Raw genomic sequence first — 22,874 nt, forward strand, 5'->3', positions numbered from 1 at the left:
AAACCAAAACATGATGATGAATTAGAACCAAAACATGGGGGTACATTTACATCTCTAGTATTATTATGACTATATAATGCCCTCGGAATGGACACACAAGTCTTCTCTAGCAAAAGGAAATAAACATAGGGGGTAATTTAGAGTTGATCGCAGCAGCAAATTTGTTAGCAGTTGGGCAAAACCATGTGCACTGCAGGGGGGGGAGATATAACATGTGCAGAGAGAGTTAGATTTGGGTGGGGTGTGTTCAAACTGAAATCTAAATTTCAGTGTAAAAATAAAAAGACAGTATTTACCCTGCACAGAAACAAAATAACCCACCCAAATCTAACTCTTTCTGTGCAGGGTAAATACTGGCTGCTTTATTTTTACACTGCAACTTAGATTTCAGTTTGAACACACCACACCCAAATCTAACTCCCTCTGCAAATGTTATATCTGCCTCCCCTGCAGTGCACATGGGGTGGTCATTCTGAGATGATCGTAGCTGTGCTAAATTTAGCACAGCTACGATCATTCACACTGATATGCGGGGGGACGCATAGCACAGGGCTAGTCCGCCCCGCATGTCAGTGCTGGCCCCCCCGCAGAAGTGCAAAGGCATCGCACAGCGGCGATGCCTTTGCACTTCAAGAGTAGCTCCCGACCAGCTGCGAAAAAAGCAGCGAGCGAACGGGTCAGAATGACCCCCATGGTTTTGCCCAACTGCTAACAAATTTGCTGCTGCGATCAACTCTGAATTACCTCCATAGTCGGTGACATTGAGGCACCTATGCAAAAATGCTCCTTGCTAGTTGGACCTTGCAAGAAGGACCTTTGAAATAACACAAGATATTGTCACTTTAGTTTAGACTCAGGGATCTCACAGGATGAAATATTTATGGAAGCAGTCATGACCACATGTATACATTATTTGCAGAATTTATAAAGAAGCCCCAATCATGACCATTTTATTATTGAAAAAAATAACTTGGAGATTAAAAATTATATATTTTTTTTTCAAAATTATTAGCTAACTGATCATAAAGAAAAACTCCATCTAAAATTGTATTTAGGGCAATAAAGCCCACTCCCATTAATCAAAATTACAAGTCTATAGGTGAATATTAACATAAAATATTGCATTACTAAAGCACGGTGGTACAGTAGCTAGTACTGCTGCATCACTGCACTAGGGTCATGGGCTCCTACCACGGTACTATATATGTGTATGTTATACCTGTGTTTGTGTGGGTTTTCCACCGTTTCCTACAATAACATGCCGGTCAATTAAAATTAGTGTGTATCGAAAATTAGACTCCACTTAAACATGGACTGATGTGATTTAAACATTGGCTGTAGAAAGCTGTATAATATGTTGGCAATATATAAGTTTACAATGAAACTCTAGGTTAGGTAGTCTGCAGCATCAAAGGTCCAGGTGGCAGTAGATTCTCCTAAGTGTCTAAAGAATGGACATAGGACTCCTAGAGCTTTGCTAGGTTGGATGGTGCAGTTCTTAGGGTGTGTACACACTGTGAGATTCGGGCTATGCCCGATTCTCACTATGCGACAGGGGCCGGGTCGGCACTTAGCCAGTATCGCAAGCACATAATGAGTGTGCTTGCGATACTGTCTATGTGCGATTTTGGCTAAGTCCCGTTTTTGACTATCTCTTCTATAGATAGAGTCAAAATTGACTTGCCTGCATGGTCTATTTTTTCTTTCGATGCCGACCGCGCATCGGCATCGAAACAGGATCGCAAGGTGACTGTCACCTTGCGATCTGCACTAACTTTTCTTCCGATCCTGACTATATCGTCAGGATCGGAAGAAAAAATCTCACCGTGTGTACACACCCTAAGTCTCAGAGTAATGCTAATAACTAATAATACACAGCAGTGTTTCCTTTCTGCCCTGTATTCCTCACCTTGTTTATCATCACCTTTAATGTCATAGTAAGAACACAGGCGATCAATAACATTACTGTCCGTGGAACCTTGAATTAGAACTTCTTCATCAAGAATCCAGAGAAGACCTTTCTTCTCTTCCATTTGATTGCTGGCTTGAACATTTACCTGTTGATTAAAAAAAAAAAAAAACATTCATATATACTGTGCAATATGAAAGTGTTCTGTTTCTTTACCAGTGACTCAGAAACGGTAATATAAAAAATTACATACAATATAACCACAATTTTGGAAAATCCAAAATGATTCCTGTAAAATTTTTGGAGCACTATACACTTGGAGAAACACACACAGTGATATACTGTATAGATACAAACAGCTCCAAGTATTCAAACTGATAAGTCTTTAGTCTGTAAGTACGGTTTTTACTTGCTCCTAGCACTGTGGGTGATAAACACAAAATAACTGTATTTCTTTCTGCAGAGGATACTGTACAAACTTATTATTCTGTTGTTTACACAGAACAGACGGTGATACTGTAGGTGTCCCGCAAGCCAGACCATCTTATACACCGCATTGTCATCTGCCTTTCCAGTAGAAAGAAACATACAGTATATCATTATTTCAGATATCAACGCAGCTTCCATTTGTGTTAACTTTAAATAAATATGATTTGGTTTATGAGTGTTATACAATATGTTGCTTTCTTCCCTCCTTGTATATTTATCCCTGCAATAGGGTATTTGGGAAGCCTTGTATGAGAAACTGTGTGGGTGAGATTCCAAGATACAGTACATAGTGGTTGATATAAAAGCCGGCTAACCCCATGAGAACTACACACATATGTTGTACTTATGGTAGCCCCTAGGTTGCAAATTTTGTTCATACTGCCATACAAAACCCTTCTGGATGTGAAAAATATCGAAGAAACCAAGCGAGAACGTGGAACAATATGTTTATCAACACTTTTATTTTTCTTATTCATTTCCTGTTTTTGTATTTTCATTCACCATATTGGCTCAGTACATTTTGAATGCAGTATGTAGACTGCCAGTCTGCTGTATGTCTTACTTATACTTGTGTATATCATGGAATCTCCTGCAATTTCCAAGACTTGCAAATAATGTCATATATTGCATTTTTTTTTATTTGTTAACCTAATAACTGATATACCAACATCTATCCTGGAATGTGCTAGTAACCCAGGGAGACTTTCAAGCAGTTTGCATATTTATGTGTCCTCGCTGATCTGTCAAGCAAAGTCATAAATAAGGGAAAGCTCCATAATGACTTCAGTCTTTGCTTCCTGGCACCACTTAAATCTATTTTTTTCCAAGTTGCCTTTTATATAGTTTGGAAGACATAGTGCTGTCTTTATAGCTCAAGACACATTTACTTAATGTTATTCTGCATAATGTCTCTGTCTCATGAGATTCATCACTCAGATAAAATATCAATTCATAAACTTTATGAAGCTCCAATTTTGTATTTTTGTTTTTTTCCATGTTGTAAATAATGAATGTTTTCTACAAGTAGCTGTTACTTGAATGTAAACATCAGATACATCAATCAGGTGTTTTGAATAATTCTGTGGCAATCACGTGACATGCACACTGACTCAAAGACTAATTTTTGAGTAGAAAATTGAGCAAAGTAGTGATGACCATTCCAGATGGAGCTAAGGGAACGTCTTACTTATGAGTGTGGCGATAGTGGATGCAGGGGGTAACATTGCTATGAAGCCCAGAGACTTACGGGGCCCCAGACCCAGCTCATATAGTTGTCTACCAAGTTCCCAGAATTAGTTGCTATGTATTTGGTATGTGGTCATGTGACTGGCACTCGGGATCCTGGCAGTCACCATGCAGACGCCGGAATTCCGAGCGCTCAAAATGCCGGCAGTCAGAATGCCTGCCCACAGGGTCTATTCCCACTCGTGGGTGTTCACAACACCCACAGAGGGGGAATAGAACCTGTGGCGAGCACAGCGAGCCACTGAGCCCACAAGGGGCTTTGTTGAGTTCCCCTCCCGGCATTCTGCTGCCGGGATCCCGGTGGTGGTATGCTGACCGCTGGGATCCCGGCAGCCGACAACGCGTACCCAACCCCCCACTCGAGTCCGGCCTGTGCCCTGCCTCAAAATAGGGACTTGTCGGCGCTTATATAGGCGGAGGTCTCTGTCTCTGCCTCTCAGTAATGTCCCACACTAATATGATCAGTCCCACGCTCCCATTTCACTCCCACAAGCAGAGCTGTGTGAACCCAGAACTAGGACAGGGTAGGCCTCTCTTTGATTACAGACTTTGTGGAGGGAGCTGGGAGGTGGGGTCCGAGATTAGGACTGTCCCAAAAAGGGACATGGTTCTGAAATTAAGAAAATATCCCTAAAGTGGAATTTTCTGCATTAGGAAAGTAGGATCTTACTGGTGTGTAAATATCCCAGCTATTTACATACTTAAGATGCTGCTATTTTGTGTGGGAGCAGCACCAGTGGCAGACTAAGATTTTGATCCTTAGTTGAAATCTAGGAATGAGCAATTGGTGACTCCTGACCTGGGGGGTGATTCAGACCTGATCGGTGTGCTGCTCATGTTATTGACCTGCGAGCGGATAGTCACCACCCAAAGGGGAGTGGAAATTTGCCTATGCAAGTGTGCATTCACATGCGGGCAGCTGCAAATCCGTTTGCACCTCACTCAGTGTGTGCAGTCTGTGCGCAGCCCAGGACTTACTCATACAGTGCAATCACAACAGGCTGATCGGGGCCGGAGCTGACGTCACACACCCTCCCTGAAAACGCTTTCCGGACACTCCCAGTAAACGATCAGTTGCCACCTACAAGCGGCCTCTTCCTGTCAATCACCTTGTGAATGCCCAATCGAATAAAATTTCCGCACCATCCTGAGCGGTAATGCCCGTTGCTGGCTGGCGCACGTGCACATTGTGGTGCATGCGCAGCTAGGACTTGAACACCCGCTGTGCAAAAATGCACAGCAGCAATCAGGTCTGAATCAGGCCCCCAGTTCATGCTTGTTGAGGTGAGAATATGAACACATGTACACGATTATACATTTACTAGGTGCAGAGTCGGCCCTAACCAATATGATGCCCTAGGCAAGATTTTGGCTGGTGCCCCCTAGCACCACCGCTGGTTCCGCCTCTGACCTTGCGCCTCTTTCCCAGCACCATCACCCCTCATCCATAGCAGTCTTTATTTTGGTGTTTGTACCCCCTACATTTTAAATTGGAACAGTTTGCAGATCTGGCGCACAGCCCAAAAAGGGGTGTGTTTTTGCTGGCAAGGGGCATGGCCACACAATAGTAACCCCAATTCCAATTACACCACACAGTACTGCAGTTTTATTAACATTTGATCATGCGATAGTGTCCATTATTCATATTACATCCCACAGTAGTATCACTTTACCTTATAAACATTACTCCTCACAGTAGAGCCCCTTATTCACATTACATCACACTGAATTGCTCCTTATTCACATTACACCACACCATATTGCTCTTTATTCACATTAGACGACACAGTAGTGCCCTTTCTATACGCAATGCCACATAGTAGAGCACCTTATACACACAATGCCACACAGTAATGCCCCATAAACATATGAGACACATTATTAATGTCCTTATAAACATAATGTGCCTTACACATTATGACAACCTTTATTAATGCCCTTTTACACATAATGTCCCTTACATATGCTGCACATTATTAATGCCCTTATACACATAATGACACATAGTGCCCCCTACACATTTGCTGCACATTAGTGCCCCTATACACATAATGACACACATACAGTAGTACCCTGTTACACATATGCCGCACATTATTAATGCCCTTATACACATAATGACACACATAGTGCCCCTTACACATTTGTTGCACATTATTTATGCATTTTTACATGACACACATAATGCTCTTTACACATATTCTGAACACTACTGCACAACCATCCCACTCACATGCACACAGCACTCACACTGCCACTAACACTGTGACCTTTGCCTCTGCTTGGATACAGATGTGTCCTCATAAATCTTGCCTTAATGCTAATGTTGGGCACGTTTTCTTATGAAAATGCATCTTATTTGCATTGCTATGTGACTATGATGCACAAGCAGCTTCTGCTGATTAAAATGATATGTAGCATGCCTATATACTGTGGAGACTGTGGCTGTATCTGCATATGAAATGCTACACACAGAATATAGGCATGCCGCATATAATTGTAATCAGCAGAAGCTGCTGATGCCCCTAGGCATATCAAATGCCCTAGGCAATTGCCTAGTTTGCCTATGCCTATGGCCGGCTCTGACTAGGTGCACCATAATTTGCACCCAGCTTGTTTCCATTGTTTCCAGTGCCTCTGCTTGTTTCCCTGATCTTCAATTTTGCTTTTCCTAAGAAATACAAGTCATAGTGTAAATTACTTATTTTTCTCGCTTTGCCCACAGAGAAGGATAAAGGGGGTCATTCTGACCCGATCGCACGCAGCGGTTTGTCGCTGCGGTGCGAACGGGTCCGGAATGTGCATGCACGGCGGCCACACTGCACGTGCGCAACGTTGCTCGGCGACAGGGGTCGCCGGGTTACGTCCAGGAGAATGAAGAAAGCAGTCGCAGAGCCGACCGCAAGAAGATTGACAGAAAGAAGGCGTACCTGGGCGTCACCGGACCGCTGGAGACCGTTTTCGGGGAGTGGAGAAGGAAACGCAGGCGTGTCCAGGAGAACGGAGGGCGGATGTCTTACGTCAAAGCCGGCTCCAGCATCGCTGAGATCGTCGCACAGGGTAAGTATGTCCAGGGCTGGTCTTGTTTTACTTGAAACATTTTTAGCTTAGCAGGGCTGCACAAGTGATCGCAGCCCTGCTATGCTAAAATACACTCCCCCATAGGTGTGGACTAGTTGATCGCAGCAGCAGCAAAAAGTTGCTAGCTGTGATCAACTCGGAATGACCAAAGACTCCATGAGGTCCGAGGCAAGATGTGGATCAGCTCTGCCAAAATTTATACAAGCTAGGCCTGTAGAAATATGTATTATTGTGGCAAACCATCCACATTCAAATTGTAAAAGCAATGTTGCAGCAATAATGTATAAATGTAAATAGCAGTTGAGTGAACCTACCATATTCCAGACATCCATATACAAATTTAGACCCATTGGCTTCCCTAGCTGGAGCCACTTTATACATCATATGCTCCAATATGGCTTATGATGCAATATGATCTATGGCTTATGATGCAATGCTTTTAAGGGACTCGCCAGGGACCCAAAAGGCTTATGTTGATGCAAAGCATTTGTACGATTTATTGTGCAATTTTCATATGATCATCAACAAAATAGATTTTTGCGTGGGTGTTATAAATCTGGTAAACTACTGGCAAATCTAGTCCGATCTTATTCCACTCCCCTTACACTTTACAACTTAAAACTGACTCCTCTCGTAATATCACTGACTCCACCGCTATTTCGGAGGAGTACTTCCAATACTATCAAACATTATATATGGCTCCACCTGATCGCCGGCCTTAGGCATGCAATCCTAACGAATGTCTGTATGCCTGTTTTAATGGAGCATGAAAGATTATCTGATGGAGCTGCATACAGAACTGGAGCTTATATCTTTAATTAAATCTGTATAGAAAGGGGGCGTGGCTTGGTAGCAGACCCGGGCAGACGTGCTGAGCTGGAGCTCCTGCCTTGGGCCCCTTTATCTCTCTCTCCTGGCAGCTTTGGGGTCCCCTTCCTACCTGCCGCAACCTCTCTAAGTTGGGTGGACTGGACAGCGGAGCCGGCAGACACCTCCTGTGTCTGTGTGGGTTGCGGCCTACCAGCCCAGGAAAAGCCAGGACCTCAAGTACCTGCTGCACCCTGAGGGGCCGTTGATCGCGACTGAGGCTGTGAACCGAAGATGTCCTTCCTCCAGCCCCGTGAACATCGCCTGCCCAGACCGCCCGCCACTCACTCTTCCCGTGCTGCCTAGCAGTTCTCCGGGTGCCCCGCGGCCAGACTCCTGGTGAGATGCGGCAACCGCCGTCTTCTCTCCCACAGACTCCGTGCTGCGGTGCGGGATAACATGTGGGGGGACCCGGCGTATGGCTTTTGCTGTGCCTCTATGGCCCTGATTCTCCTGACTACCGGGAGGCTGTCAGCGTCCCTCACCTCTCCCAGCCTCTGCACTGCAATCCTGCGGTGGAACCAGCTGTCAGCGTCCCTCACCTCTCCCAGCCTCTGCACTGCGACCCTGAAAAGGAACAAGCTCCCAGCACATACACTATCCTGGCACTGCTGTCTGGGATACCAGACCCAATCCCTGCATGGCCGGGCGGTTTCAGAGGCGCAGTGGTCATTGGCTGGGCCGTGACCTGTGCCTCTCGCCCCCTGCAGCCCAACTTTCCCTGACACAATCTGGACGCTGGGTGGTGAGTTGGGGAGTGCACACTCCCACTTCACCTTTTTCTCCTAACCTCTCCTACTCATAGTTGCCTGTCTGGCTGTACACCCACCTGTATTACCAGCTCATGGCCTCCCTGCTTCCCCTCATCTCTCCGTTCCCCGTCAGTTGTATATATATATATATATATATATATATATATATTCTGCCCTCCTGAAGTGATTGGTGCACAAATACCTGGGCACCTACTACGTTCACATTTTTGTACACTACTGCAGTCTGCAATTCTCCCTACCTGGGCCGTAGTCCCTCCCTTACACCATGCTGTGCCAGACTGTTATTATCCTGCTCTCCAGGCCAGTCTGCCTACGTATGATGCCCTGCTAGCCAGGATTCGCTCTGGGGGAATGTGATGATATTGGTCCTGCCTGCATGCTTCTCTAATCACGTACCCCATACAGGTGTTCTCTTGGTGGTACCCATTTTTCTCATGGTGAGGGGCGGTAAAAAGAACGGCCCATCAGGGGTGAGGAATTCCGCACACAAGGGAACCCCCGCACATCTCATTGGAACTCCCTCCTCAGCTGATATGCGGCAGTTTTCCCTCCCTCAGGGCTTTGCCCCCGTTGTTGCTGGTTTGGATTCACCCTCTCGGGTCGGAGCTCTAGAGATGGCCTCGACTATGGCACCAGAGATGGCGGGTATTTCTCAGACCCTGCACCTACTCCGTTCCATGCCGATGAAGCAAGATTGTGAACGCCTGGAAAGCAGCCTCAGAGAAATGGTTCGCTCGGAGATTGCCGCTGTTCGTTCCGAGGTGTCCGCCATTGGATCACGATTCACTTCTCTGGAAGGCTTCTCCTCTGACTCAGCCGCGGCCCACAATGCTCTCAGACTTACTGTCATTCGGCAGGCGACTGACATTCACCAACTGCAAGAGCGCCTTGATGCCTTGACAATCGTGGAAGGCGTAACAATCTAAGGATCAGGGGGGTCTCGGAAGATATCCCACCCCAGGGACTTATCGATTTCCTGACACGAACCTTTAATGAGCTCCTGGATCAAGACCCTTCTTCCACGATTGAGGTCGACAGGGCCCACCGGGCCTTAAGACCAATAGGGGCTCCGTCTGACCGGCCAAGAGACATTATCTGCCGCTTGAATTATTTCTCACAGAAAGAGGATATTCTTTGTAAGGTCCGCAGTCTGGACATCATAGAGATCAACGATCAACGCATTCAGATCTTTCAAGACCTATCCTGGTCGACCATTCAGTAATGCAGAGCTCTGCAACCGCTCACCTTGGCACTTCGTAAGGCGGGAATTAAATATAGATGGGGATTTCCGCTTTGTCTGCAAGTCTCGCATAATGGGAAGTTCCTCACATTTAAGGATTCAGTCGACCTGCCCACCTTTTGCCAAGCACTTGGTATTCAGGGTGTCTCTCTTCCGGATTGGCAGGAACCCCTGGTCCGCTCTGTCCCACCGGAACTTTCTCATCCTGACAATGATTGGCATCTTGTCCAGCGTAACCCGAAACCACCCAGAGAACAACGAATCCTTTTGACACCGGTCACTAAGTGAAGTCCTCCTGCTAAGTGTATGGCATTTTGATTTTTCTCTTGTGACATGTTCGTGACTCTTGTCTTACCTTTAATGGTCGGTCTTAATCCGGCCTACTTGGTCTCGAGGGTTTTAATTCACATTACTTGACCTTCTGTCCCCCGACTGTTACGTACTTGAGAAGTTACCTCGTTTTATTATAATTCTATAAATTCTGTTAATAGGGCTGGTGTTGTCACCAACCCCCAGTTACCCCCGCACCGCCTTAGTTTTTCTCGATCTCCGACGTGTTCCGCATGTCCGAGCTCCCAAGCGGTGGTTGTGTGCTGTTCTTGGTTTCTTTTTTACAGGTTGATCATTATTGTGTATATGATGCTACGCTTTCTGTCTTCTTTTTCTACACTGTGTTTTCTGCTACTTGTTTTTCCTTTCATTCTACTCCTCTCCCCCCCCCCCACCCCCCCCCCCCCCATCCCGTGAGGTCCTTAGCTCTATTGGAGTTGATGCCCTGCTCGATTACTTTCCTTTTGTTCTCTACATCTTAGATGATGGCGGTGGATCCCAAGGCAACGGTCACTAAATTTGTTTCCCTCAATGCAAAGGGCCTGAATGTCCCTGAGAAATGCTCTAGAGTACTCAAAAATCTTTTTGCTTTCAGGGCCGATGTGGCGTTTCTTCAGGAGACACACTTCAAGGCCGGAGCTGCCCCTACTCTCAAGGATTGCAACTACCCATTTTCTTTTTATAATAACAATAGCAAAAGTAAATCCCTGGGAGTTGCAATCCTGCTATCCAAACGCCTACCATTTTCTGACATAACATCCATAGTCCTGGAGGAGGGCAGAACGCTTCTAGTTAAATGCAAACTGTTTGATCAATTGTACCGTTTTATTAACCTGTACGTTCCCAATCAATCCCAACCTCAATTTCTGTTGCAAGTTTTGAATCAGGTTGCCCCCCTAGTTAAGGGTATTCTGATTTTGGGTGGGGATCTAAATTGGTCTCTCCAGCCGGAGGTGGACATCTCCAGCACACCGGTCAGACCATCACTAGCTTCGCATTGCAAAGTTCATCGCGCGCTCCATGAACACCAGTTGGTCGACACGTGGTGCCTTCAGCACTCGGGTGATAGAGACTATACGTTTTATTCCCGGCCTCATGATATCTACTCCAGACTAGATTACTTTTTGTTGCCCCATCGGTTTTTGCATCTCATTCGGGATACTGAAATAGGGCTGATCACCTGGTCAGACCATGCTCCCCTCTCCCTGACTTTGGAGACGTCCTGCCCTCATTTCAAACACTGTACTTGGCGGCTGAATGAGCAACTTCTAATAGACTAACGGTTTGCTCCTCAATTAACTGAGGCCATCAAAGATTATTTTGAGATCAACAAGGGTCCGGACGTCTCCGGAGTCACGATGTGGGAAGCGCACAAATGCGTCTTGCGCGGGAAACTCATCCAAATAGGTTCCTTGCGGAAAAAAGAAAAACTGGAGAAGAAAGTTGCCCTGCTTCAGTGGTTGAGAGATCTGGAGACCGCACATAAAACCGGTCCGTCCTCCCAACTCTTCATTGAGTTGAGCGAGACGAGATCGGCACTTAACGCCTTGCTTTTTGAAGATGTCAGAAGGGATTATCGCATATGTCGAAACCGTTTTTTCCAATGGGATAACAAACCGGGGGAAACTATTGGCAAGGGCACTGCGTTCACAAAGAGCTACCCTGTATATTCAAACAATAAAGGACACGAAAGGCACTCGCCATACCCTTACCAAAGATATAGCCAACACATTAGACTCCTACTACACCAGATTGTATAACCTCCATGACCCTCAGTCCCCGGAGGCCTTACTGGCCACGAAAGACCTGGTAGATAAATATCTTTGCACTCCGGGCCTTCCACGACTGTCTGACGATGATAGTGCCTGGTTGGATTCCCTGTTTTCCCTGCCAGAATTAAAACAGGCCCTTAAAGACACGCCTTCTGGGAAGAGTCCGGGTCCAGACGGTTTCACCGTCTCGTACTATAAGATGTTTAAAGACTCTCACTTACCCAAGATGCTGTTGGCCTTCAATGAAATTTCTGGCGATTGTGGGTTTACCCCCCACACTTTGGAGGCCTTTATTACAGTCATACCTAAGGAGGGGAAAGGACCCGATGCAATGTGCTAGCTACCGCCCTATCTCACTCCTTAACACAGACATCAAGCTGTTTGCCAAACTTCTGGCAAACAGATTGAAGTTGTTGCTCCCTAATATCATTGACTCGGACCAGGTAAGATTCGTTCCTGGGAGAGAGGCCCAAGACAATACAACTAAAATTATTGACCTGATACACCTATCCTCTTCCGGTTATGACCACACAGTGGTGCTATCTACTGATGCCGAGAAGGCGTTTGATAGAATTAGCTGGGTCTTTATGGAGGGGGTTCTGAGACATTTAGGAGTGGGTGCGGTTAGCCTTAACCGAATTTTGGCGCGTTAAAGCTCCCCCACGGCAAGGATCAAAATGGGGCCCTCTCTGCACCAGTTCTGATCAGAAATGGTACCAGACAGGGTTGTCCGCTCTCACCCCTCATCTTTATTCTATGCATGGAGGCTTTGGCTGGCTCTATTAGATGCAATCCCAATATCTCAGGCCTTGTCGTGGATGGTAGGGAATACAAACTTGCATTATTTGCAGACAATCTGTTGGTTGTCCTTTCGAATCCGTTAGTCTCGATCCCCAACCTCATGCACGAATTTAATAATTTTGGCTCCCTGTCCAATTTCAAAATTAACTTTTCCAAGTCAGTGGCTGTAAATGTGTCGGCTCCTTCTCAATCCCTGGCGGGTCTTAAACAGTCCGTTCCATTTATTTGGCACCCAAATAGCTTTAAATATCTGGGAGTCACAATACATACTGATCTAATACACCATTGTCCTTGGCTTTCAAGAGTCCCACTGTTGGCCCTACCTTAACACGCTGGAGCAGATTGCAGGCCCTTTCATATGTGTCTTCAAAAGTCTCTCCCTTGACCCCAATATTTCATAATCCAGATTTTCCCCTGGGGGTCACCGGTCAGGGGTTTGAGGCATGGTCATCGAAGGGGATCTCACGTGTCGGCTAGCTGGTGGAAAATGGGGAAATTCTCCCCTTCCCTACTTTACAGTTGAAATGGTATCTTCCGTCCTCGGAAATTTGGAGGTACCTTCAGTTGAAGCACTTTGTAGCGGGGAGCAAGATTCGTCCTGCCACCACTAGACCCACAACTATATATGAGAGTATGTGTCTTGATTCCTCCCGCTCAGCGTAGAGATGAGCGCCTGAAATTTTTCGGGTTTTGTGTTTTGGTTTTGGGTTCGGTTCCGCGGCCGTGTTTTGGGTTCGAACGCGTTTTGGCAAAACCTCACCGAATTTTTTTTGTCGGATTCGGGTGTGTTTTGGATTCGGGTGTTTTTTTCAAAAAACACTAAAAAACAGCTTAAATCATAGAATTTGGGGGTCATTTTGATCCGAAAGTATTATTAACCTCAAAAAACATAATTTACACTCATTTTCAGTATATTCTGAATACCTCACACCTCACAATATTATTTTTAGTCCTAAAATTTGCACCGAGGTCGCTGTGTGAGTAAGATAAGCGACCCTAGTGGCCGACACAAACACCGGGCCCATCTAGGAGTGGCACTGCAGTGTCACGCAGGATGTCCCTTCCAAAAAACCCTCCCCAAACAGCACATGACGCAAAGAAAAAAAGAGGCGCAATGAGGTAGCTGTGTGAGTAAGATTAGCGACCCTAGTGGCCGACACAAACACCGGGCCCATCTAGGAGTGGCACTGCAGTGTCACGCAGGATGTCCCTTCCAAAAAACCCTCCCCAAACAGCACATGACGCAAAGAAAAAAAGAGGCGCAATGAGGTAGCTGTGTGAGTAAGATTAGCGACCCTAGTGGCCGACACAAACACCGGGCCCATCTAGGAGTGGCACTGCAGTGTCACGCAGGATGTCCCTTCCAAAAAACCCTCCCCAAACAGCACATAACGCAAAGAAAAAAAGAGGCGCAATGAGGTAGCTGTGTGAGTAAGATTAGCGACCCTAGTGGCCGACACAAACACCGGGCCCATCTAGGAGTGGCACTGCAGTGTCACGCAGGATGGCCCTTCCAAAAAACCCTCCCCAAACAGCACATGACGCAAAGAAAAAAAGAGGCGCAATGAGGTAGCTGTGTGAGTAAGATTAGCGACCCTAGTGGCCGACACAAACACCGGGCCCATCTAGGAGTGGCACTGCAGTGTCACGCAGGATGTCCCTTCCAAAAAACCCTCCCCAAACAGCACATGACGCAAAGAAAAAAAGAGGCGCAATGAGGTAGCTGTGTGAATAAGATTAGCGACCCTAGTGGCCGACACAAACACCGGGCCCATCTAGGAGTGGCACTGCAGTGTCACGCAGGATGTCCCTTCCAAAAAACCCTCCCCAAACAGCACATGACGCAAAGAAAAAAAGAGGCGCAATGAGGTAGCTGACTGTGTGAGTAAGATTAGCGACCCTAGTGGCCGACACAAACACCGGGCCCATTTAGGAGTGGCACTGCAGTGTCACGCAGGATGTCCCTTCCAAAAAACCCTCCCCAATCAGCACATGATGCAAAGAAAAAGAAAAGAAAAAAGAGGTGCAAGATGGAATTGTCCTTGGGCCCTCCCACCCACCCTTATGTTGTATAAACAAAACAGGACATGCACACTTTAACCAACCCATCATTTCAGTGACAGGGTCTGCCACACGACTGTGACTGATATGACGGGTTGGTTTGGACCCCCCCCAAAAAAGAAGCAATTAATCTCTCCTTGCACAAACTGGCTCTACAGAGGCAAGATGTCCACCTCATCATCACCCTCCGATATATCACCGTGTACATCCCCCTCCTCACAGATTATCAATTCGTCCCCACTGGAATCCACCATCTCAGCTCCCTGTGTACTTTGTGGAGGCAATTGCTGCTGGTCAATGTCTCCGCGGAGGAATTGATTATAATTCATTTTAATGAACATCATCTTCTCCACATTTTCTGGATGTAACCTCGTACGCCGATTGCTGACAAGGTGAGCGGCGGCACTAAACACTCTTTCGGAGTACACACTTGTGGGAGGGCAACTTAGGTAGAATAAAGCCAGTTTGTGCAAGGGCCTCCAAATTGCCTCTTTTTCCTGCCAGTATAAGTACGGACTGTGTGACGTGCCTACTTGGATGCGGTCACTCATATAATCCTCCACCATTCTATCAATGTTGAGAGAATCATATGCAGTGACAGTAGACGACATGTCCGTAATCGTTGTCAGGTCCTTCAGTCCGGACCAGATGTCAGCATCAGCAGTCGCTCCAGACTGCCCTGCATCACCGCCAGCGGGTGGGCTCGGAATTCTGAGCCTTTTCCTCGCACCCCCAGTTGCGGGAGAATGTGAAGGAGGAGATGTTGACAGGTCGCGTTCCGCTTGACTTGACAATTTTGTCACCAGCAGGTCTTTTAACCCCAGCAGACTTGTGTCTGCCGGAAAGAGAGATCCAAGGTAGGCTTTAAATCTAGGATCGAGCACGGTGGCCAAAATGTAGTGCTCTGATTTCAACAGATTGACCACCCGTGAATCCTTGTTAAGCGAATTAAGGGCTCCATCCACAAGTCCCACATGCCTAGCGGAATTGCTCCGTGTTAGCTCCTCCTTCAATGTCTCCAGCTTCTTCTGCAAAAGCCTGATGAGGGGAATGACCTGACTCAGGCTGGCAGTGTCTGAACTGACTTCACGTGTGGCAAGTTCAAAGGGCATCAGAACCTTGCACAACGTTGAAATCATTCTCCACTGCGCTTGAGACAGGTGCATTCCACCTACTATATCGTGCTCAATTGTATAGGCTTGAATGGCCTTTTGCTGCTCCTCCAACCTCTGAAGCATATAGAGGGTTGAATTCCACCTCGTTACCACTTCTTGCTTCAGATGATGGCAGGGCAGGTTCAGTAGTTTTTGGTGGTGCTCCAGTCTTCTGTACGTGGTGCCTGTACGCCGAAAGTGTCCCGCAATTCTTCTGGCCACCGACAGCATCTCTTGCACGCCCCTGTCGTTTTTTAAAAAATTCTGCACCACCAAATTCAAGGTATGTGCAAAACATGGGACGTGCTGGAATTTGCCCATATTTAATGCACACACAATATTGCTGGCGTTGTCCGATGCCACAAATCCACAGGAGAGTCCAATTGGGGTAAGCCATTCCGCGATGATCTTCCTCAGTTGCCGTAAGAGGTTTTCAGCTGTGTGCGTATTCTGGAAAGCGGTGATACAAAGCGTAGCCTGCCTAGGAAAGAGTTGGCGTTTGCGAGATGCTGCTACTGGTGCCGCCGCTGCTGCTCTTGCGGCGGGAGTCCATACATCTACCCAGTGGGCTGTCACAGTCATATAGTCCTGACCCTGCCCTGCTCCACTTGTCCACATGTCCGTGGTTAAGTGGACATTGGGTACAACTGCATTTTTTAGGACACTGGTGAGTCTTTTTCTGACGTCCGTGTACATTCTCGGTATCGCCTGCCTAGAGAAGTGGAACCTAGATGGTATTTGGTAACGGGGGCACACTGCCTCAATAAATTGTCTAGTTCCCTGTGAACTAACGGCGGATACCGGACGCACGTCTAACACCAACATAGTTGTCAAGGCCTCAGTTATCCGCTTTGCAGCAGGATGACTGCTGTGATATTTCATCTTCCTCGCAAAGGACTGTTGAACAGTCAATTGCTTTCTGGAAGTAGTACAAGTGGGCTTACGACTTCCCCTCTGGGATGACCATCGACTCCCAGCAGCAACAACAGCAGCGCCAGCAGCAGTAGGCGTTACACGCAAGGATGCATCGGAGGAATCCCAGGCAGGAGAGGACTCGTCAGAATTGCCAGTGACATGGCCTGCAGGACTATTGGCATTCCTGGGGAAGGAGGAAATTGACACTGAGGGAGTTGGTGGGGTGGTTTGCGTGAGCTTGGTTACAAGAGGAAGGGATTTACTGGTCAGTGGACTGCTTCCGCTGTCACCCAAAGTTTTTGAACTTGTCACTGACTTATTATGAATGCGCTGCAGGTGACGTATAAGGGAGGATGTTCCGAGGTGGTTAACGTCCTTACCCCTACTTATTACAGCTTGACAAAGGGAACACACGGCTTGACACCTGTTGTCCGCATTTCTGTTGAAATACCTCCACACCGAAGAGCTGATTTTTTTGGTATTTTCACCTGGCATGTCAACGGCCATATTCCTCCCACGGACAACAGGTGTCTCCCCGGGTGCCTGACTTAAACAAACCACCTCACCATCAGAATCCTCCTGGTCAATTTCCTCCCCAGCGCCAGCAACACCCATATCCTCCTCATCCTGGTGTACTTCAACACTGACATCTTCAATCTGACTATCAGGAACTGGACTGCGGGTGCTCCTTCCAGCACTTGCAGGGGGCGTGCAAATGGTGGAAGGCGCATGCTCTTCACGTCCAGTGTTGGGAAGGTCAGGCATCGCAACCGACACAATTGGACTCTGCTTGTGGATTTGGGATTTCGAAGAATGCACAGTTCTTTGCTGTGCTGCTTTTGCCAGCTTGAGTCTTTTCATTTTTCTAGCGAGAGGCTGAGTGCTTCCATCCTCATGTGAAGCTGAACCACTAGCCATGAACATAGGCCAGGGCCTCAGCCGTTCCTTGCCACTCCGTGTCGTAAATGGCATATTGGCAAGTTTACGCTTCTCCTCCGACAATTTTATTTTAGGTTTTGGAGTCCTTTTTTTTCTGATATTTGGTGTTTTGGATTTGACATGCTCTGTACTATGACATTGGGCATCGGCCTTGGCAGACGACGTTGCTGGCATTTCATCGTCTCGGCCATGACTAGTGGCAGCAGCTTCAGCACGAGGTGGAAGTGGATCTTGATCTTTCCCTAATTTTGGAACCTCAACATTTTTGTTCTCCATATTTTAATAGGCACAACTAAAAGGCACCTCAGGTAAACAATGGAGATGGATACTAGTATACAATTATGGACTGCCTGCCGAGTGCAGACACAGAGGTAGCCACAGCCGTGAACTACCGTACTGTACTGTGTCTGCTGCTAATATAGACTGGTTGATAAAGAGATGTCTATGTAACTATGTATGTATAAAGAAGAAAAAAAAAAACCACGGTTAGGTGGTATACAATTATGGACGGACTGCCTGCCGAGTGCAGACACAGAGGTAGCCACAGCCGTGAACTACCGTACTGTACTGTGTCTGCTGCTAATAATATAGACTGGTTGATAAAGAGATGTCGTAGTAGTATGTATGTATAAAGAAGAAAGAAAAAAAAAACACGGTTAGGTGGTATACAATTATGGACGGACTGCCTGCCGAGTGCAGACACAGAGGTAGCCACAGCCGTGAACTACCGTACTGTACTGTGTCTGCTGCTAATATAGACTGGTTGATAAAGAGATGTCTATGTAACTATGTATGTATAAAGAAGAAAGAAAAAAAAACCACGGTTAGGTGGTATACAATTATGGACGGACTGCCTGCCGAGTGCAGACACAGAGGTAGCCACAGCCGTGAACTACAGTACTGTACTGTGTCTGCTGCTAATATAGACTGGTTGATAAAGAGATGTCTATGTAACTATGTATGTATAAAGAAGAAAGAAAAAAAAAACCACGGTTAGGTGGTATACAATTATGGACGGACTGCCTGCCGAGTGCAGACACAGAGGTAGCCACAGCCGTGAACTACCGTACTGTACTGTGTCTGCTGCTAATATAGACTGGTTGATAAAGAGATGTCTATGTAACTATGTATGTATAAAGAAGAAAGAAAAAAAAACCACGGTTAGGTGGTATACAATTATGGACGGACTGCCTGCCGAGTGCAGACACAGAGGTAGCCACAGCCGTGAACTACCGTACTGTACTGTGTCTGCTGCTAATATAGACTGGTTGATAAAGAGATGTCTATGTAACTATGTATGTATAAAGAAGAAAGAAAAAAAAACCACGGTTAGGTGGTATACAATTATGGACGGACTGCCTGCCGAGTGCAGACACAGAGGTAGCCACAGCCGGGAACTACCGTACTGTACTGTGTCTGCTGCTAATATAGACTGGTTGATAAAGAGATGTCTATGTAACTATGTATGTATAAAGAAGAAAGAAAAAAAAAACACGGTTAGGTGGTATACAATTATGGACGGACTGCCTGCCGAGTGCAGACACAGAGGTAGCCACAGCCGTGAACTACCGTACTGTACTGTGTCTGCTGCTAATATAGACTGGTTGATAAAGAGATGTCGTAGTAGTATGTATGTATAAAGAAGAAAAAAAAACCACGGTTAGGTGGTATACAATTATGGACGGACTGCCTGCCGAGTGCAGACACAGAGGTAGCCACAGCCGTGAACTACCGTACTGTGTCTGCTGCGACTGGATGATAAATGATATAAAAAATATATATATATCACTACTGCAGCCGGACAGGTATATATTATATATTATATAATGACGGACCTGCTGGACACTGTCTGTCAGCAGAATGACTTTTATTTTTATAGAATAAAAAAAACAACAACACACAAGTGAAGTCACACGACGAGTGTTTAACTTTTTCAGGCAATCACAATATAAGTATACTACTAACTACACTGGTGGTCAGTGTGGTCAGGTCACTGGTCAGTCACACTGGCAGTGGCACTCCTGCAGCAAAAGTGTGCACTGTTTAATTTTAATATAATATTATGTACTCCTGGCTCCTGCTATAACCTATAACTGGCACTGCAGTGCTCCCCAGTCTCCCCCACAATTATAAGCTGTGTGAGCTGAGCAGTCAGACAGATATATAATATATATAGATGATGCAGCACACTGGGCTGAGCCTGAGCAGTGCACACAGATATGGTATGTGACTGAGTCACTGTGTGTATCGCTTTTTTCAGGCAGAGAACGGATATATTAAATAAACTGCACTGTCTGGTGGTCACTCACTATATAATATTATGTACTCCTGGCTCCTGCTATAACCTATAACTGGCACTGCAGTGCTCCCCAGTCTCCCCCACAATTATAAGCTGTGTGAGCTGAGCAGTCAGACAGATATATAATATATATAGATGATGCAGCACACTGGGCTGAGCCTGAGCAGTGCACACAGATATGGTATGTGACTGAGTCACTGTGTGTATCGCTTTTTTCAGGCAGAGAACGGATATATTAAATAAACTGCACTGTCTGGTGGTCACTCACTAGTAAACTCTCTGCACTCTCTACACTTCTACAGTACTCCTCCTAGTCCTAAGCTCCAGTAAATCTCTCTCTCTTATAATCTAAATGGAGAGGACGCCAGCCACGTCCTCTCCCTATCAATCTCAATGCACGTGTGAAAATGGCGGCGACGCGCGGCTCCTTATATAGAATCCGAGTCTCGCGAGAATCCGACAGCGTCATGATGACGTTCGGGCGCGCTCGGGTTAACCGAGCAAGGCGGGAGGATCCGAGTCTGCTCGGACCCGTGAAAAAAACCATGAAGTTCGGGCGGGTTCGGATTCAGAGAAACCGAACCCGCTCATCTCTAGCTCAGCGCACCTTTTGTCCAAATGCTACAAACTCCTGATTGTACATAAGTTCCCGAACCCTTCCTAAATACACTAGTGAGTGGGGTAGGGACTTGAATATTGAGCTGACGGAGGAGGACTGGACTCATTGTTTTCAGGCCACCTTTGCCAGCTCGAGTAGTTACTCAGTACTCGAGACGCACTTCAAAGTTTTGACGCATTGGTACAGATGCCCCATGACGCTTGCCAAAATGTTCCCCGGTGTACCGGACCTGTGCTGGCGCTGTAACACTGAAGTAGGCTCCCCGCTACATATCTGGTGGGATTGTCAATCGCTTTGCCCCTTTTGGGATGATATGATCTCTATTTCTAAATTGATTATGTTTTCTCTGATCCTGCTTTCTGGCTCCTTAATCTAGTTACCGGCCCTTCGATAACATATAAAAAATCCCTTTTGAAGTTCCTCAATAGTGCTGCTAAGGCGGTGATCCCTGTTCATTGGCGTAACACTGCCCCTCCCACAGTGAAAGAGTGGTTTACTAGGAAAGACATGTACATGTCAATGGAGGAACTACGGGTGATGCCTGAACATCAACAGGGGTTTACGGCTACTTGGTTTCCATGGCTGGACTTCAAGTCCTCACAGACGTACTTACTGCATTCGTAATGTGTACAAGTGTCACATACTGAGTTTTCCTCTGGTAATTTATCGATTTTCCAATGTTATGAGGAGAATCTTCTTCCTGTCAGGTTTCACTTGATAAATTGATCTTCCGCACTCTGCCCCTCCCCCTTCCCACGTCCTTCTTGTCCTCCTTTCCTGTTCTTCTCTGCGCTCTTCTTCTGTTCTCTCTTTCTTTTTTCTTTTGTTTTTAATAATTTGTTTTGGATTTACTAATGAATAGGCAGGATTTGTACTGTGTTTACTAGGTTGATTGCTTTATGGAGACCACTGTCTTGAGTATTGGATACCAAAGTATGTTTGATATATCCTTACTTATTATTTGCTGCTGTTTCTTGAGTGTACCGAGTTCTCCTGATATGCTTGCTCATGTTTGTATGTCTCTGATGTTGTTTGTGTTAAAATTTAATAAACATTTATTGAAAAAAAAAAATCTGTAGCGAAAGGGAAGTCCCCTGGCCCCAATACTTTTGGAGCTGAATATTATCAAATGCTAGCTTTGCATTTAATACTGCACTTGTTTGATTTATTTAACTCTCTATTGGAAGGTCACCCTCCCCATCCAGTTTTACTGGCACAGTGTGACTAGAAGGGCTTTTTAACTTTCAGGAAGGCTAGATGTAAGTGGACACATCTGTATGAGCACGGTATTAAGTGAATATACACTGCCTGAGAGGCGTGTCATGAAACCGACATACCTCCATATGTAAACGAGCCCCTAAGCCAGGCATTCCCAACCTCAGTCGTCAGGGCACACTAACAGGCCAGGTTTTAGTGATATCCATGCTTGGGCACAGGTGACTTAAATAGTACCTCACTTATTTTGATGTAACCATCTGTGCTGAAGCCTAGATATCAATAAAACCTGCACCGTTAGTGTGCCTTGAGTACCGAGGTTGGCCTGCCCTAAGCAGCTATAGTTTGGCACCTATATATACTTTCAAGTAGCCATGGGAAACATTATTTGAAAATGCATGTAGCCATAGGGATCATTAGGGGTAATTCCAAGTTGATCGCAGCAGGATTTTTGATAGCAACTGGGCAAAACCATGTGCACTGCAGGGGAGGCAGATATAACATGTGCAGAGAGAGTTAGATTTGGGTGTGGTGTGTTCAATCTGCAATCTAATTTGCAGTGTAAAAATAAAGCAGCCAGTATTTACCCTGCACAGAAACAATATAACCCACCCCAATCTAGCTCTTTCTGCACATGTTATATCTGCCTCCCCTGCAGTGCACATGGTTTTGTCCAGTTGCTATCAAAAATCCTGCTGCGATCAACTTGGAATTACCCCCGTTGTGCCTTATAACCAATGCAAGAAAATGATTCTATTTGAATGTTTATATCTCAGATTTTTTCCCCCAAGAATATAATAGCTGCATAATGGTGGTATGGTGCAATCAGGGAGATTGCTAGACTCTTCAGGGAGATTGCTATTATTTCATGGAGTCTCCCTGACATTCAGGGAGAGTTGTAAAATATTGTATGATGCAGTACAAACGTTATATATGAAACAGTGGTATAAAAGGCTACACTACTTCCGTGGAACACTGTTTATACATTGGGCCTAACTCAGACCTGATCGCGGCTGTGTGTTTTCGCACAGTGGGTGATCAGATCTGAATTGCGCATGCGCAGGCACCGCAGTGCGCCGGCGCATGCCAGAGATGCGATCGGCATCTCTGCCCAGCGATCGCCTCTGCCTGATTGACAGGCAGAGGCGTTCGCTGGGCGGGAGGG

At 46.2% G+C, this 22,874-nt stretch overlaps 1 protein-coding gene across 6 annotated transcripts in view; it reads right to left on the minus strand.

Moving 5' to 3' along the window:
- MYO18B (myosin XVIIIB) overlaps positions 1 to 22,874 on the minus strand; it is a 1,127,577-nt gene that overhangs the window by 614,912 nt on the left and 489,791 nt on the right. For all 6 annotated transcript variants that reach the window (XM_063913212.1, XM_063913213.1, XM_063913208.1 and 3 more), the window contains exon 18: positions 1,910 to 2,057. In XM_063913212.1, the coding sequence (XP_063769282.1) occupies positions 1,910 to 2,057 (148 nt within the window). The remainder of the gene's footprint in view (positions 1 to 1,909; positions 2,058 to 22,874) is intronic.

Source organism: Pseudophryne corroboree, chromosome 1 (assembly GCF_028390025.1).
Source record: "Pseudophryne corroboree isolate aPseCor3 chromosome 1, aPseCor3.hap2, whole genome shotgun sequence".
Lineage (NCBI taxonomy): Eukaryota > Metazoa > Chordata > Amphibia > Anura > Myobatrachidae > Pseudophryne > Pseudophryne corroboree.